Consider the following 17,950-nt stretch of genomic DNA (forward strand, 5'->3'; position numbering starts at 1 on the left):
TAGTTTGGCTGCTCAGACGCCCAGCTGACTCACCCCCGGCCAATCATATATTGCTCCTTCTGATCTAATATTCTGTTGATAAAACAAATGTCCTATTGTTATTATACACGACTAATGGTAAATGCGGCTGCCGATAAAGGCACTTGATTGCAATTGAGAGCAGGTAGAAACTATTAACTTATAATAAGCTATATACAATATAGATAATATATACAAACAACCTGTTTCGCTGTCGCAATTGACGCTCACAGTCCTTATTGTAATCTATAAGTTCAAAAGGCAGCTTGGCGGAATAATTCGTTCGATATTAGTGAATTGGCTCTACAATATAGTTCAGGTTACTCCTTTTATACATAAACGTTTATGGTGCGTATTTGTCAAAACAACAAACTAAGACAACTACATTCGTAATAATGTGTTGCGTCTTATGTGTTTAATCCATTAAAGTGGCATTCAGCCTTCGTAATGCTGTTAAAACACAATATATAGGGTCTATTGAGAGGTCTATTAAAGACACAACCAGGTGCCAGGGATTTTCTTAGTTATCTGAGAATTATAAAGTATGGGTAAAGTTTGGTTGGTTTACTTTTGAAAAAAAACACACTAATCTAGCAGTTTGAATATTCATCAATTTAGAGAAAAGAAGAAGAAGAGAAGAAAACACATTTTGAAAAAGTGTACGTTTTAAGAATGCGTGATGGAAGGAGACCAATACCGAGTTCGAGTCTCACTAGTAAAAACTTTTCTTTAAAATTAAAGAGAAAATTTCATTCTAACTTTCAGATGAAAGACATTTGTCGTCAAGAGTGGACACCATCAGAAATATGGTCCAGTAGTAAATAGTGGTAGTACTGAAGGTATTTCTATAATTCCCTCCGGGTGGTTCTAGAATTCATACTGAATGGTCTGACCTTTGTTGGCGGTTATTCGCTAAGATAATGCAATAGTGTGACGTCATGATCTTTGTTTAACTTGCGTGTTCTTTCTTGGTAGCGGATCCATAGAACAACCTTTCATCTACTCTTAGTTTTACCCGTCAGCATTCTGCTATCAAGGAAGAGATATTATTACTCGCATATTGCCAGATCTTTCCCATGTAATTCCACTGTGTTTGGTATGTGATCCAAAACATCGTAAACACATCGCAAATGCGGTCCTGGGACAATTTCTTCCTGGGCAAACGACAAGGGATAATATAATCGCCAAACAATCGCCCGGATATTTGCCCGAACAACTCCCGCTGTAAATTATTTGCGTTCATGTTTTGTATTTATGAAAAATTATTTATAATTTCAGAATATGTTTCTGTACATATCGCAATATCGCTTATCAGTCCAGTACTATCAAATTGACAGCGGAGGCTTATTTATCGGATGTAGACTCTTGATATCTTACCCAATTTGCACGCTACATCATTGCATTTTGTCAGTCATTTGTTTCGTCTCAACGTCAACACTTTGAATTGATGGTATATGGTAAGATTTAGCCAGGCCAATAATTCCTGTGAAATATGTAAAACCTCTCCTAGTTACATGGCTCTATTTCCTATAATACGATATCGTGCCGATTTAGTGTAATACAGGTTGTTATGGTAGTTTATCACATCTCACTGTTGTTACGCATGATGAATAAATGACATGACATTGAATAAAAATGGGTATTACATGGTATTTTGCCTGCCAAGTGGATTTTACATGGTACATGTATATCACATGGATGACGTCACCGAAACTACTGCGCAACGATACTGCGCATAACAAATCTTACTAAATAATGAAAGATGACTTGTGTGTTTGGTAACCCATTCACACACAAACAACATTGGCAAAGTTTAAACTTTACAATCCGATAACGACGTCGGTTTTTACAAACAATACTACTATTACCAAATAATATAAGTGAATAAAACTCGCGTAATTATGTCACCAGTTGTATAATTTGAACAAACAAAACACATTTTAAATGGCAATTTCATACTGTACATGTAAGAGACACATGGAGTAGCATATTACCAGAATGTTTTATTTGTATTTTGAACGTCATGTCTGTATATTTAGTTTGTATTTGTTTGTCTTTGTGTATAGAGAAAATAACATACGTAACTGTCAATTTATTGTTTGAATGTAACCACATAAAGATGCCAAGATGCATGGGCAAAGTGACCCTACATAAGGCTAATGCCACGTGAATTGCGATGGGAGATCCAGGGATCAAGTAGTCGCCATTCTGCGATGGGAAGAGACTGTCAGAGAGGTCCCGATAAAGTTGTCATCTTGTATCATATTCACTGAGGTAACAAAACTAGTAGGTGGCGCCCTCTGGAGATTCTAACGCAACACCCGCGGTCATATTTTTCCATTTGTAAGTGATTTAAGGTAGAGATGAAGTTTACCTGACAGGTATTGTAATTAGTTAATTAAGAAACCGAGATGACCTCCCTTGTCCACAAAACTATATTTTCGGAAAGCTTATTGTATGAATTTTGAAGTTTTGTTAGTATTTTTTTTATGGACACTGTCGTTTGAAATATGCACAAAAATGTGCTTTTTTGGTCAAAAGTGATTTTAAAAAAGATAGCTTCTAAATCATGCCTCTGTTTAATGTCAAAATTAGTTTACGTGTACACCTGCTCACTGTTCAGAAAGTGCCGTCTTGAAAACTGTCTACCAGTTGTCAATTCTGCAGGACAGTAGCTCAAATTTCACTACTTCAAGTTTATGCATACATTAACACCCACGCTATTTGACTGTACGATTGTTGTAACACTGTTTTTGAAGATAAACACATTGTCAATCATTTGTGATTATTTCAAAATAAAAGGTCGAAGCGTCTAGGAGCTATTTTTTTTTTAAGTTCTGGAATGTGCACTAAAAGGAAGCTGATAAAATTGCTAATTGACATAACCATTCACTCAGTAAGAAGTTTGCTAATGCTCATAGTTAAAATGGCTGTAACAAATTTAAATGTATTATCGTTTTGTAAAAAGTTTTTTTCATTTTATTTAGATAATTGAATTTCTTGACCATGGAAAATACGATGAAAACAATAGTCAATACATCCATAAGTTTTTGAGTTACAAATGAAAAAAGTTTTTTCCCGAAATTGTTGTTTGACAACCTCACCTGAAAATTTCATGAAAATCTGTATATGAAATGTTTAGCTTTGATTGAAAAAATAAATAAAAATGTTGTTTATATGGTAACCGTACCCATATCTCCACCGAAATTTAATGGTTTTCGTGCTTGTATCAAGGGCGACCCCTAAAAGTTCGTCTTAATATGCTGAAAAATAGTATACCTACAGTCTGGCCTGCCGCACAAAATATGGAACCTGCAAACAGCAAACGTGCAGTTCATACTGATCACGAGAGCTCAAGATTGAAATCAAGATTGTTGTGTTCGACAATTTTTTTTCTTAGACATTGACAGAGTAAAATTAAGACGATCGTCTCGGCAAGTTTGAGGTTTTTGAATTTGTATGACATGCCATTCCTTATTTGTCGGTGAATACGATTGACTAACGTTTACAAGTAGTTTATTTAATTTTTTCATGAAGTCCTTTACATTCTAAATAAAGCAAGTTTGTGTTCCACTACTATAACAACGGTCACACAAGGCTCATTGGGCCGCAAAATTCCCGGTATTTTTTTTATTGTTAGTGTTACACGACGAAAAGACATTTACAAGAAGAAAGAAAAACAAAGAAAGAACAAGAAAATAACAAGTACAGTTAGTCATGAATATATTATGTCATTGCGTAAATGTATTCTTATGGTCATGTATGTAATACCACTAACAAACATTGTTTCATTTGTTTTGTAATCTTTCCTTGGCTTTATTTTTGCCGGCTTTATTTTTGACTTTATTGTTGTTTACTTCTAAACAACTTATAAAGTTAAAGAAAAGCAAAGTCTTATTTTCAGAATGACAATTAAATATGATTTTTTTTCCAACCACTAACGCATAATTAAAAATTGCACTTCTATTCAAGTCACAGTGACCTGTGGGTAAATGGTGTTTTTACTCTCTGTATCAACAGAACAAGTGTGTAATTGATTTAAAATTCTTCCTTACTAAGAGTATACGCATCATATTCACGTTTTTAATTTAAACAATAATTTACAGCCAAATAATTGTGCAAAATACTGAATGAAAATAGTTTTGTTACTGTGTTCCGGATGATCCAGTGCAGCATAAGATAGCTATTTATCCAAATTTGTAAAATTCATATAGTAATTTGTTCTGTAATTTGAATCTTTTCTTCATATTTAGTTTCCATAGTGTTGATCTGGAAGTCTTTTGATTTATGGAAGTCAAGTAAACTGGTAACCAAACTAGTCCGCCTCATCCAATAGTAGGAAATCTGACTTGTTATCATTGAGGAAAAAGTTATCGTTCCACAATAGATTACATGAAATAGGACGCTTTTCTCTTACTTGCAATCTACTATACAATATTTCTTTACGGGAAATTGGGATTTGCCAATTTCTAAATTATAATTACTGCTTAACAGAAATTCAAGCCTCCCTATAATGTTTCTTAAACTCATCAAATATTGTTTAGCTCTACCTAGGGCTGAAACATTGTTTACTAATATTATTCTTGATGACGTAATCATAGGAGAGAAGTTCAGTACTCGTAGACTACTGATACTGTATTCATAGTATAGTGTGTTTCTATTCTATTTAGCTATTTTCCCGCCCCAAATAAATTTATTATTTATTTTATCATTTTTGTATATAATATTCTAGTGTTGGAATTAGTGAAGAAACAAAAATGAGAATAATTGAAATTGTATCATATAAGTCAAATGTTTCTGTCTCCATAAATTGAAACACATTTCTGCTTTTTTATTTATATGTTGAAAGTTACTTTTAGCAGCATCGTTCATATCGTAAGAAGAAAATATGCATAATATTTGATATATATTTTATGTGGTTTCGTTTTGCACATGCGCAATAAACCCCAAGCCACATACTTCCGTGTTGTCCATGTTTTAAACCAGAAAAACGACCAAATTTTTCCACGGTTTGCAGAATCAATATCAGCTACCAAAATATATATCAACCGCATATTAGGTTAGATTTAGTTGATTATTACAAATATTGATACAATTAATATGTTTTGTTTTGCCTGATTTAGACTGCCAGCAATTCTACTGCAGTAACAAAAGGATAAGGCGATAGAGGATCTCCCTGTCTTATTTATTCGTGCTTTTGATGTTTATAGATGTCATCCTCACTTCCACTTTCAGTCTTCTCAAATCCCACATTGTCAAATACCATTATATCTGTCTGCTGTGTATTGTCTTTTTGTCTAGCTTCCTTGTCTTTTGCCCATTCTCGTTCATCCACTCTCAAAGTTAGCAGAACAGCAATTCCACCAATGACGTAAATCAACGCTGATAACCCGAAAATCTTCTGCCATTGTTCACGCGTATTCTAAAACAACAAAATATTGAATTAAAAGTGGTTTAACTATTCCTCGTGTGCTACCAACGGGTCTGAGCGTCTACAGACAGTTATATATGCGAATGTACTGACTTGGTGTGTAGACACAATTTTATCGAAATATATGTTATCCACGACGCGTTCGATGCTTTCACTGCCATATATCATTCAGTTTAGTAATTACATACATTTCGCTCATAGGATTGACATATTATCCCATAATCACTGACGTCATCATCAATAATGATTCCTGATCGAAATATACAAGAGTATTTACCTCCTCTGCTGTTGCTGCGCCGACAACCAAAGGTGAGAGCGATCCAGCAATACTACCAGCTGTGTTAGCAATACCGAATAAAATACCACCGAATTTAGGTGCAATCTCAACGTGGTTAACTTTAAAACCAGGTGTGTTACAACCACTAAAACCAGAAGATATTGTGATGAACAAGACTGCCAGCCCACGGTTACAGCCCATCTGTCCACCCATCATTAAGAAAACAGCCGGCAAAAACATACCTGAAAAAACACGTTAAGTGTATATTATAAATTATTCATTATAATAAAAAAACATAATCCTCCACAAGATCGTTTATCATTTGTTAATATCTGAATCTTAGATACAGATATCTGATTGATTGAATCCTATAATGCATATATACAAGATAACCCAGGTTTCACCTCCGAAACTGAAAGAACCAATCAGAACACAGACAAAACGCTCTATAACTTGCACATCCCTTGGTATATCTCAGTCACTACCACTATTGATGTTCGCATTTTGTACTTCTGTGCGTACAATTAAATATTCGATCATCGATTGTTTATATCCAACCAAATAGACCATTTTCCGTTCACTGCGAGAATCACGCGTTATGCGTGAAATCGAACGTAAAAACGGGACAAACAAAGGTCATAGCGTCGTAGTCGCGTCAAACATCGCGTGGGATTCGACAAACGCGAAAGTATTTCGGGGACATTTCCATGCTTAATAATGTGCTGTCCACATTTGATGATAGGCAATTTCGATATTCGGAAGCAATATTCCTCTGTCGAAGATCAGCCGGTCAATGTAAGCTACGAAATAAAGAAATTCTAGTTCCAAATCAAATCGTTCGATTTTTGCGGCAGACGTTCGACGCGCGTCTTTCATGCATCTCGCGAGATCTCGCAATTGTACGGAAAATCACCTATTGGCTATAACTATAAGAATTAAACTATTTGTTTTTACTAGTATTAATATGTATTGGAACAAAAAGTGCATCGTCGGATTTGCACCATGTCAATGGAAATACATTAGGATCGTTGGCGATTGCGTTTGTTCATATAATCGCAAATGTAAATGTGACAGCATGATATAACTAAACTATTTTGTGGTGTGGATCTTATTATCACTGTTAAATACCCTAGTGTGGCGTGTATAGGCCGTGCACTGTAAAACTCGTATGTTTGCATTTCTGCTGTGACAACGTTGTTCTATTAATAGGGGTACATACATGTATATTTAATAACAGCAGAAAACAACTATTTTATCGCTATTGTATCTTCTGATGCGATCAGCTGGTTCTTGCCAACCATTCACTGCGCGCGCAAAGCGTAAACAAAAACAACGGCATATAATTCCTCAATGCGATTAATATTAATAGATACGCATATATCTATCATTACCCAATGACGTCAGTACTCTTCTCACTTGGATTGTTGACATAATGTATCTCTGTCTGGTATAGTCCGCTAACCAAGCGTAAAATACTTTAAACGTCCATATAGCAAGTGATGATAAAGAAGACATGAAACCGTTCTATGTGTGAAAGAATATAAATTTCTGTATTTATAACTACAAGTTTATGTAACGAAAAGGTGACATGTTTTTTACTCCCGTGTGCTTCGCACACAAGGGGAGTCTTTGCAGTTACCATGTGTGTGTGTGTGTGTGGGGGGGGGGGGGTATGTGTGTGTCTGTCTGTGTGTCTGTCCGTTCCACTGATATCTCAAGAACAGTATTTTGGTTTTGTAATGAAACTTAATTGGTGTATAGATGCTCTTGTCTAATGCGCAGATTTGATTAGGTTTTGGTTGAAATCCATACATATTAATTACCTGATTTGCATGATAATTAGCTAATTTTTAGCAGTTCCTTGACTGTTCTACTGATATATAAAGAGCCATTCATTAGATTTTGATAAACTTGGTATAAATATATATATGCTCTGGACCAATGCACAGATGTTAACCTAATTTGCATAATGATTAGTAAATTTTTGGCTTTTCCACTGATATCTCAGGTACTAATCATCACATTTCAATGAAACTTACATAGATACATAGGACGATGAACAGACAGATATGTGAAATATTAATTACCTAATTTGCATTATTAATCAATGTTCAGCTTTTGATTTCAAGGACTATTACTTCAATACTTTTCAATGAAACTTTGTACATAGATGCTTTAGAACAATTCAAAGACCTGATTAGTTTCAGGTTAAAATCAGTGCCTATTAATTACCTAATTTGGATAATTAGCAAATTATCAGCTTTTACACTGATATCACATGTACTAATTATTTCATTTCAATGAAACTTGGTACATTGATGCTCCAGAACAATGCACAGACCCACTCAGTTTCGTGTTAAAATCAGATCATATTAATTACCTATTTTGTATAATAAATCATAATCTTGGTTCTAGTCACATTTCAATGAAACTTTGTACATAGATGGACTGTGGCAGTACTTATCTTAATTCAACGAATCTTGGTACATATGTACTCTAACACAATATGATGATCAAATTAGTTTTAGGTTTATATACATCTATAATAATTACCTAATTTGCATAATAATTTACTTTTCAGCTTTCCACTAATTTAGTTAGGATTACCCATCACATTATAATTAAATTTTGTACATGTCCGTTCTGAAACTATATACAGACCTAAACATATGCATAATAATTGCTTAATTTGTATAATAATTCATTTGGTTCATTGAGGTAATCCACAGACATGATTAGTTTAATGTTGATAAACAAGCATATCTATTATTATCCCATTTCTGATATCTAAAAAATTCAGATTTAAATTGAATTCATCACAGAGGTGCTCTGGAACTTATTAGACTAAAACCTATGGATGAAAAATCAAAATATTTCTGTATGTATTATAAATGTTATGCATCTTAAATAGCAGACAAAAATTATTTGCCAAACTTCTTGTTTGAAAATCAAATCTTAAATTTTGAATTGATTTTAATGTGTCTCCAATACTCCCATCACACGGGAGTTCTTTCTAAGCTTTATTTGATTAATTACACTGCTTGTCGTAATGTTACTGAACTGGGTACACCAAGTGTGGCAAGAGCGTACACACCAGAATCCAAACCTACCGCTCCCAGGTTGAAGCCAAGTATTTGATCCATGTATTGCGGAAGACTTGTCAGTAGAGTATAGCTACCCCAGCTGCTGCAAAAGTGACCAATTGTGAGGCCCCACACTTGTGGTGATTTGAATATGGAGAGCCATGGAACTCGCCAACCCTGAAAGAATGCAAAGTAATATCATGATTTATATTTCAGTCAGTTTGACAGTGGTTGCCATGACATATACTGATAAATGTTAATGACAAGACCAGATGGCGAGCTGGTCGAAATCAACCAAAAAACATCTTATGACTCTGCAGTTTTTAAGATACAAGGCAGTAGCTGTAATTCTAAACCAATGTTGTTTGTGATTTTAAATAAGGTAGTATCTTTGTGGAATGTTAGTGCGAGATTATTACCCCATCAATATTAGTTAGCGTTGACAATGTATAGAAATGTTTTCTCTAGACAGCTTGACGAGTAATTAATTGATTATGATGTGTAAAACTTTCATGTGATTGGTTGTTTGTTGGAAGGCAAGGCCTTGGAGTCTCTTATACTGATTGTAATTGGTTAAGGGGTGACAAGAAATAAAGATGGATTTAATGCTGTCTCGGGGGAAAACCAGGGACTTGGCAGAGAATCGTTTTGGGAACATGAACGAAGCTTGTGTATATCTTTTGTTAGCCTAGCGTGGAAACGACCGAATCCCGGTTACCTAAGTGAAAGGTTTTTAACCATCAAAAATACCTATCAAAGTAATTTAATTCTATGAGATATGTTTTACATTGAAAACTCTTGGCAGCGCTTCACAAAAGAAGGCTACACCTCCACAATAAAATACACGAACTATATATATATATATATATATATAGTTCGTATAAATTAAGTAAGTATAAATTTACTTATAATATAAGTATAAATTTACTCACGGAGTTCACACAAGGATTATGGCAGAAGATTATTATATTTCTGAACAGTACCATTGGAATTTAATAGTATGGAGTGAAGTGGTAAATGGAAAGTGTCGAACCATGATTGATATATAAACATGTATTCACAGACAGTTGCTAGAGAAAGTCCCTTTGTCTAAACGGGCTTTCGCATTCAATAATGACAGCAAAATTTTAATATTCAGCGTGTTCAAATAGACGAACTTGTAAGTGTAAATTCACTTAAATGTTCAAATGTGTATGTGACCTAACCACACCCACCAAGATGTCACAATATATCGACGAAAAGGGCTGTATGAACACTTACCTTTCTTGTTTCAAAAGATTTGTCACTGATGTGAAGAGAGCGATTGGCTCGCTTCTTTAAGTGATTTGCATCGAGGCTTTAATTGCTTGTTGTTGCATTAATGCCCCCCTTGTGATAATGTGTATGTGACCTAACCACACCCACAAAGATGTCACAATATAACGACGAAAAGACCTGTTGCATTAATGCCCCCCCTTGTGATAGTGGGATTGCATGCATGCGATACTAAGTAAAAGCCTGAGCAAAGCATGTGAAGAAACTTAAGATTAGATATGGTAGTAATCATTAATTAAAAATACACACATTAATTTTTTAATTTTGATCATATTTAAATATGGATATGAGTGTATTTGCAAAACATCTCAAAACTTTTTCATGTTATACCACTGAAAACCAGGTCAATCAGTAATTAAACTAGTTAAATACTGTTGTTGGAGAGTGACAAAGTGACAAAGCATATCAATATCTTACCTCGCCATATTCAACACATTAATGCTAGAATACGTGTTAATAAAAAAAAAATAGTTGAAAAACAAAAATAGTTGAAAGATGTGGTCACACTGATTTGATGGTAAGTTGATTCATATTGTTATTCACCGATTTCTTCACGTTGGTAGTAATCGAGTTTACAATATAACTTCTTTCTTCTTCGGAGATCCTAGGATGGGAATCTGGAATATCCCATATCAAGAAAAACCAAAAAACACACCAGAATAGCGATATTATACCTAAACAGAAAAATAAACACACATTCACGTAATTTGTTTTTGAATCAAGCCTTTTTTTTTTAAAACATTAATATATCGATTATTCAATCAGTCTCCCATAAAGTTTCTTTTTGAACTTAAAGGTTTGAATAGCTGGAATTGTATCTACACCGTATAAGTTAAAATCCCAGATGATACGTAAGAATGAGCATGATAAATTGTCTAAATGTCGCATATTTGAGAACTTCTTTGTGATATTGCAATGGCCATTGGTGTAATGTGCAAGTATCTGCCAATATTATACTTGTATATCCATACTATTTTGTATTATTTACACATCCGGGTTACTGAAATAAAAGTGGAATCGAGGCTCCGGCCCCTCACCGTTACACCAAGTAACCGTACACACTCTATGAAAGTTGTCTCGTTGTACTATATTATGAGGTTGGTATATTTTTCCCTAAAATTGGAAAGTATGTTATACTTGTGCACCGAAACGTCCAACCATTCAATGATTTATTTAAATAAAACAACATTGATGAACCTACCAAATACGTAAAAACATGATTCCCATCCTAGTGCTACAGACAGCACACCCGACAATGACATAGCAACGATGCTTCCCCAGTTTACACCTATAATACAGAATAGTATGAATGCAATAGAATCGATTATGGAATACGTTGGTGAAACCTTGCAGATACTATTATATTGGGGTAATTAATGATAAAATTGAAATTCATCTTCCACATACGAACAGAGACTACTAGTATTTTAGTCGCCAGCTAATATGTGTAAGTTATGGCCGTTCATAGGCGAGATTTGGACCATTCTGATTTTTGTTTTCACTTCCATTGTCATTTTATTTTTCCTATTTTGACATACAAAATGATGTTCTTGAGGACTAATAAACATTTATATGGTATCATTTCGGGTAATGTTACAAACACTCGTGTCTGCTGACGTCAATCTAAAAGAGAATTGTACATATAGGTATAAACCCATGATTATGTTTTATGTTTTGTCAGGTTGATCTGATCAGGGTTGTGAACAATTGGAACACATAGGAGCATGTTGGTGGTTGGTTTAAGGGGTCATATGATGGAATCCGTCATTAAAGTTTAGACCGAGCAAGCTGATAGGAACTGAGAACACTTTATTGTTGTCCATTCTCCTTATTTATGGGTCACACTCTTTGTGATAAATTAACCTTTAATTAATAATAATTGACATTTTTTCTCGCACTCTAGGCGTACCACCTACCAGATTGGCTGAAAGATATCAGTCTGCTTCTCTCTAGAGGTGGCGCCCATTTACCCCACATTCCATATGATGATGGGAAAATTGGACCCTGTAATAACAGTACACGTTTCTGTGGTTAATTAATATCAAATATTACGATTTGAAATAACAGAAGATTCATCTGAATATAATTCAATGACACAGTCACCTTATAAATCATTTTGTAAAACGCGATACTCTTATATGTCGACTGACTTTAATATACACCTGGCAAAATCCTAAGAGAAACCGACAAGTGAAGATGGCTCCAAAACCAAGCCAAGCAGCAGCCGGTGTGAGCATTGTTAATATGGCACAGAGTAAAATGCTGCCTCCATACACACGCATTGCTCCGAATTTTCTTTCAAGCCATCCTCCCGGAATCTGCATAATCGTGTAACCATAGTAGAAAGCTCCAAGCAGAACTCCTTGTTGGTAACTGCTCCAGTTGAAATCCCCTGTCTGGTAATATATAACGTTTAGTTCGTAGTTTATCTTCTACAAATATTGTTTCATTATTTACGTTTGGGCAAGTGACGGAAAACTACTAAACAGACAATACAGTGTGATGTATTATTTTACCTTACAGTATTATTATTATGTACACGCTACAAACTTACATGTTATACCATTTAGATGATTGCCTGAATGCGTGAATTGCATGGATGGATAAATAAATGAATGAAGTAAATAATAACAACATACGAAAAAGATATACAAATTCATATTCAAAATGAATTTATCAAAACACAAGACTAATGACTGTAAACAATGCTTCAAACACTCGCAAAAATAAAACAACAGACAAGTATACAAAACCAGCAAGGAAAAGATAAATTAATGAATAAATGAATGATTTTGCAAGAAAAAAAGAAAGCAAAGTACAAGGTGTTTCTAAAGGAATGTGTTCTTACCTCCTCTTCTTCAGTGTCAGTTGCATTTATACCACATTCGTCTGCACTGGCCTGTGCATCGCTGTCCTGACCTGTACTATTCACCATGGCAACGATGGCAACACTGAGATTAGTTCGCATCGTGTATGCATTCAGCATTCCGAAGAATAACCAGATTGCCAGCACGTGGCGAGCTGCTATCAGGTCTGAAAACTTATGTTGATGAACAAAAACGGACAACGTTACAATGTTTGTTTTAGCTATCGGTATTGCATGTAGATATGTGTATGGTATAATCGTAATTCACGTAACATATTCAAATTCGGGTTTCTAAACTTAAATAAACTTAAATTTAAATATTAAATTCTGTTAATATGTATTGATAATATAATTGATAATGCATAAAACCCCCTCGGGAGGGATTGAAATTGGTTACAAATGAGATAAGTCGAAACATTCTATAATACAGATATCATGCTCATTGGTCGATTGATATCATGTACATCTCGTTCGTTATCAGGCAATATTCGGACAGCACTTGATGTCAAAGCAAATGTCACGTCACATTTAAACAACAATAAAGTACACAGTTTTTCTTTTTAGGAAAATCCGGTCATTTACAGATAATCTAAAATAAGGGACACAGTACCGCCCTTTACTGTGTGAAATCACAGCAAGGACTAGATGATTGCTTAAATAATGGATTCGACATAGCGCCATTCTAAATATATTACAGATAGGAGGGCGTTGTGCTCGGCGTCTGAGTGGTTCTTTGGGGTGGTGGAAAGAAATTTAAATTTGCAATCATGAATCAAATTTATATATTGAAATAAAAAAAACATGTTTCATCATTTGACAAGAAAATTGTTTAATGTCCCGAAATTTACTGGAACAAACACTGCGACAAGTAGTCACATGTTGATAAAGATAAGCTGCCAAAATGCTGTGTGACCGGAAGAGCATTCAATTATTTTTCAAACAAAATAATTCAAAAATTATATATTCATTAAAATCAGTTCATGCTACCCAAAATTATCATTTTTACGTCTGATACGTGAAAACACGCTTCCTTTGACGTGTATTAAAGCGTACACTGTAACGTCAATTAATGTTCAACTATTAAGTTATTCATTGACGAAGTGTCACACGCGATAATAATATTTATTATTTATGTACGTGTATTTTATTATCTCTCCCATATCTGCATATGTCTATATAATTACAAAGGTCAAATTTTCGACTATGTAAACATAATTTGGCCATTTTAGAAGATTATACCAACTGTTTTATTCAGAAAGACTTACCTTGTTTCTTTTGAATAATCTTGGATTCATGTCGATATCCTCTATTGGGTTATTTGAATAATCTACTGGATAGTTTGGCTGCTCAAACGCCCAGCTTACTCACTCCAGGCCAATCAGATATTACCGCTTCTGATCTAATATTCTGTTGATAATCAAATGTCCTATTGTTATTATACACGACTAATGGTAAATGCGGCTGCCGATAAATTCACTTGCTTCCAATTGAGAGCAGGTAGAAATTCGATTAACTTATAATAAGCTATATACGCAAACAACCTGCTTCGCTGTCGTAGTTGACGCTCGCAGTTAAAAAGGTCAAAATAAGTTCAACAAGCAACTTGGCGGGATAATTCATTCGATTGTAGTGAATTGGCTCTACAAAATAGTTCTAGCTACTCCTTTTATACATAAACGTTTATGGTGCGTATTTGGCAGAACAACAAACTAAGACAACTACATTCATAATAATGTGTTGCGTCGAATAAGCACGTGTTTAAATAACAAAATAGATTCTCTAGAAATATCAACTGTCTTCGGTTCGATATATAATTGTCATCCCGATCTTCAGCGAGGCGGAGAAGTTTCTGGGGCTGAGAACCACGCACAATATAAGTTACCCACAATTATCAGTGATTTGTACCATTGAAGATTGATTTCTCTAAACAAATATCTGGCTCACCCTTTTGTACTTTTCAAAAATACATTTTTGCAATGTGCAATCACATTATAAAAACAACCCTCAAAGCCTGACGAAGTGCTAAAATTGATGTCAGTGTTTGGGGAATATGATCACCAACACTAGAATAAAAAAAAACATTTTGAAAAACAATCGCCCCCCGGATATTCGCCCGAACAACTCCCGCTGTAAATTATTTTCGTTCATGTTTTATATTTGTGAAAATATATTTATACAGTATTGACAGCTGAGGTGAGTGGGGATTATTGAACGCTTGATATCTGATCAATTTGCACGGTATATCATTGCGTTTTGTTTTTGTTTTTCGTCTGAACGTGAACACTTTGAATCGATGGTATATGGTACATTGATTCAGACTGACAGGTGTTTGGAGTTTATAATGCGTTTATTTATGGTTACGATTTCGATGTCAGCTCCGGTTTACCCAAATGACGACATCTGCAGTCTCTGACTCCAGTAAAATAGTGGGACATTTAGCAGCTATGAAAAAACGGGAGGTGTGGCGAGTGGTGCGGCGACTGTCGAATTCCAATTTCCACACTTTTTTGTTTATGTTTATATTTATTACGAGTACATGGTCAAAACACGGTTTGAAAGATATAATCAGAATTGCTCACAACGTTCATAATATCCAATGGAAGATGACTTACCAGTTTGGTAACATATTTACACACACAAACAACACTGGCAATGTATATTGAAAAAGATGCTGAATTGTTCGAGTTGCGGACAACTAGTTACGCCCAAAAAGACCACGCCAACATTTTATAAACAACACCCACTTTTGACAAACCAGACCCGAATTGTAACTCAATGTTCAATTAACAGTTAACCAAACTTCATAAGCAACATAAATTGTTAACGTTGTTTAACGTCCGCATTTATTAACTCGAACTTAAATTAATAGTTAACAGAACTTTGAGTTACGGGCAACATATTTTGTTTTGTTTAACGTTTTATGTTTCCCGAAACTTGAAATTATGTTAACTGTTAGTCAATTCGAATTAGTAAATTTGAACAAAACATCTATGTTGTCCATTTGAAAGTGATTTAATATACACCATCGTATATAGCGTATATGCTATGCACTAGTGTCCACATATCGGCGATGCCCGTTACTAATTAACACTAATGCCACAGGAAATGATTTATTAAATTAAAAAAATGGATACAAATGATCAACAGTTACAACTGTTGGCGTAAATGTACTAGCTCAATACAAAACAAACGACTGACATCAATCAACAAAACAACTTACAATTATACTACATATAGATATATATCTGTTTAATTCGTTTAAACGATTCCTCTCATTAGTAAACAGCGCCCTCACTCAACAATATTTAGAATGAGTGGTTGGTCAAAAGTTTGATGAGTCAGGTGCATCTATTGGCTAAGCTTGTTGTACATAGATGCAAATGAGTATAGGAATCATTAATGCTGTAGGGTGTACTGGGAGGGGTGGAGGATTTCATGCGGTATTTCATGTAATGCGGTATCTCGTTGTTTTCAAGATGCAGCCTGATATTTGTTGTTTTCTTGGTTGTTCAATCGTGGCTAAAAGTTGTGTGGTGGGTGGAAGATGTGTTTTTTGTTTGTTGAGTCATTGTTTAGACACCCTGCAGCTTGAAATGGTATGGTCCAAATCCAAATTCAATATGGCGGTGTTGAATATCTGTGCGATATGGCAGTGTCGTCTAAAAACATGGCATCAAAATGATTTCTGTTTATTTATTTACTGTTGTAGATCCTGAGAACTAGCCATTGAATATGATGTCGGGAATAAAAGGTTTTCTGAACAAGCTTTATTAATTATTGCTGGCAATATTCCAGTATGAATTGGGAGCAAACTGTGACACCAAATCTAGTCGTTGTATTGTTATGCTTCTAAAATATTTTTTTTTAAATAAAATAAATTAAATAGAAATATTATGTGTATTTTTGTATGTGGAAACATGGCTGGCCCACTCAAAAATATAAAGAAGTGAGGTCTGCAGTTCTTTTTTAAAATTTTTTTTATTTGTGAAAAAAACTGGTATTTTACAGAGTGTAAATAATAAAACACTCACAGTGCAAGGCTAGTTCACCAACATGTATATTCTCTTGCTTGAGTGTGAAAGTACATGGTTTAGTGACTACCTCTTATGTTTTTAAATTTTAGAATTTCTTTTATTTGGGAAGGTTCTTCTATAAAAATAGACCAGATATGGATATATATATATACATAGACCCACAAAGAAATACATGAAGTGATGTCATATGTTTGCTTCACACGTGACAACTGTCATATATTATTCTGTCCTAAGACTAGAGCCAATCAGATAACACATTGGGGTTCATCTATAGTTACGTTCTAATGTATGAACATTATCACTTGGCGTTGCATTCGTTACTAATGGCAACAACCACATGTTATGTGTGTATAACGCGTCGAAAGACTAATCATTTTTGTACGCATTTGGGTTAAAAATCGGCGTTGTCGTCTGCCGTTATTCTGGCTCATAGAATATCGACACAGTTGTCGTACACAATAAGTGACAGTCAAAACAATAGCAGATATATTGTTCTTCGAGTCACCATAAGTTCAGTTTCCTGATAATCCCAGGTTGAAATTTGGTAAACTAGAAAGAACTCGCACATCTTCACCAAGCAAGCAGCTCATATTGCGAGTTACACCTAAAGTTATCGTCCCATATTCATACGATGAAAACATTAGTCAATACATCCATAAATTTTTCAGTTATAAATGAAAAAGATTTCTCCGAAATTGTTGTTTGGCAACCTCACCTGCAAATTTATAAAGATATGTATATGAAATGTTAATCTATAATTAAAAAAAAATTAAAATGTTGTTTATATAGTAATCGTACCCGTATATTCACCGAAATTTAATGATTTCGTACTTCCATCAAAGGCAACCCCTAGAAGTCTTAATAAGCCGCAGTCTGTTCTGCTGCAAAAATATGGAACAAACGCGAATATCATACTGATCATGAGAG

The 17,950-nt window shown here is 34.5% G+C and overlaps 1 protein-coding gene across 1 annotated transcript; it reads right to left on the reverse strand.

Annotated features, from left to right (window-relative positions):
* Positions 1–5,203: 5,203 nt before the first annotated feature.
* LOC102809944 (sialin-like) lies at positions 5,204–14,284 on the reverse strand. The gene is made up of 10 exons (XM_085498241.1): positions 14,255–14,284; positions 12,972–13,163; positions 12,274–12,519; positions 12,040–12,127; positions 11,325–11,411; positions 10,667–10,797; positions 8,783–8,986; positions 7,118–7,250; positions 5,727–5,968; positions 5,204–5,440 (listed from the first exon to the last, which is right to left on the reverse strand). The coding sequence occupies exons 1-10, from the start codon at positions 14,282–14,284 to the stop codon at positions 5,204–5,206; spliced, it is 1,590 nt and encodes a 529-aa protein (XP_085354367.1).
* Between the last annotated feature and the right edge of the window lie 3,666 nt (positions 14,285–17,950).

The sequence above is a fragment of the Saccoglossus kowalevskii genome, chromosome 4 (assembly GCF_978046115.1).
Source record: "Saccoglossus kowalevskii chromosome 4, keSacKowa6.1, whole genome shotgun sequence".
NCBI lineage: Eukaryota > Metazoa > Hemichordata > Enteropneusta > Harrimaniidae > Saccoglossus > Saccoglossus kowalevskii.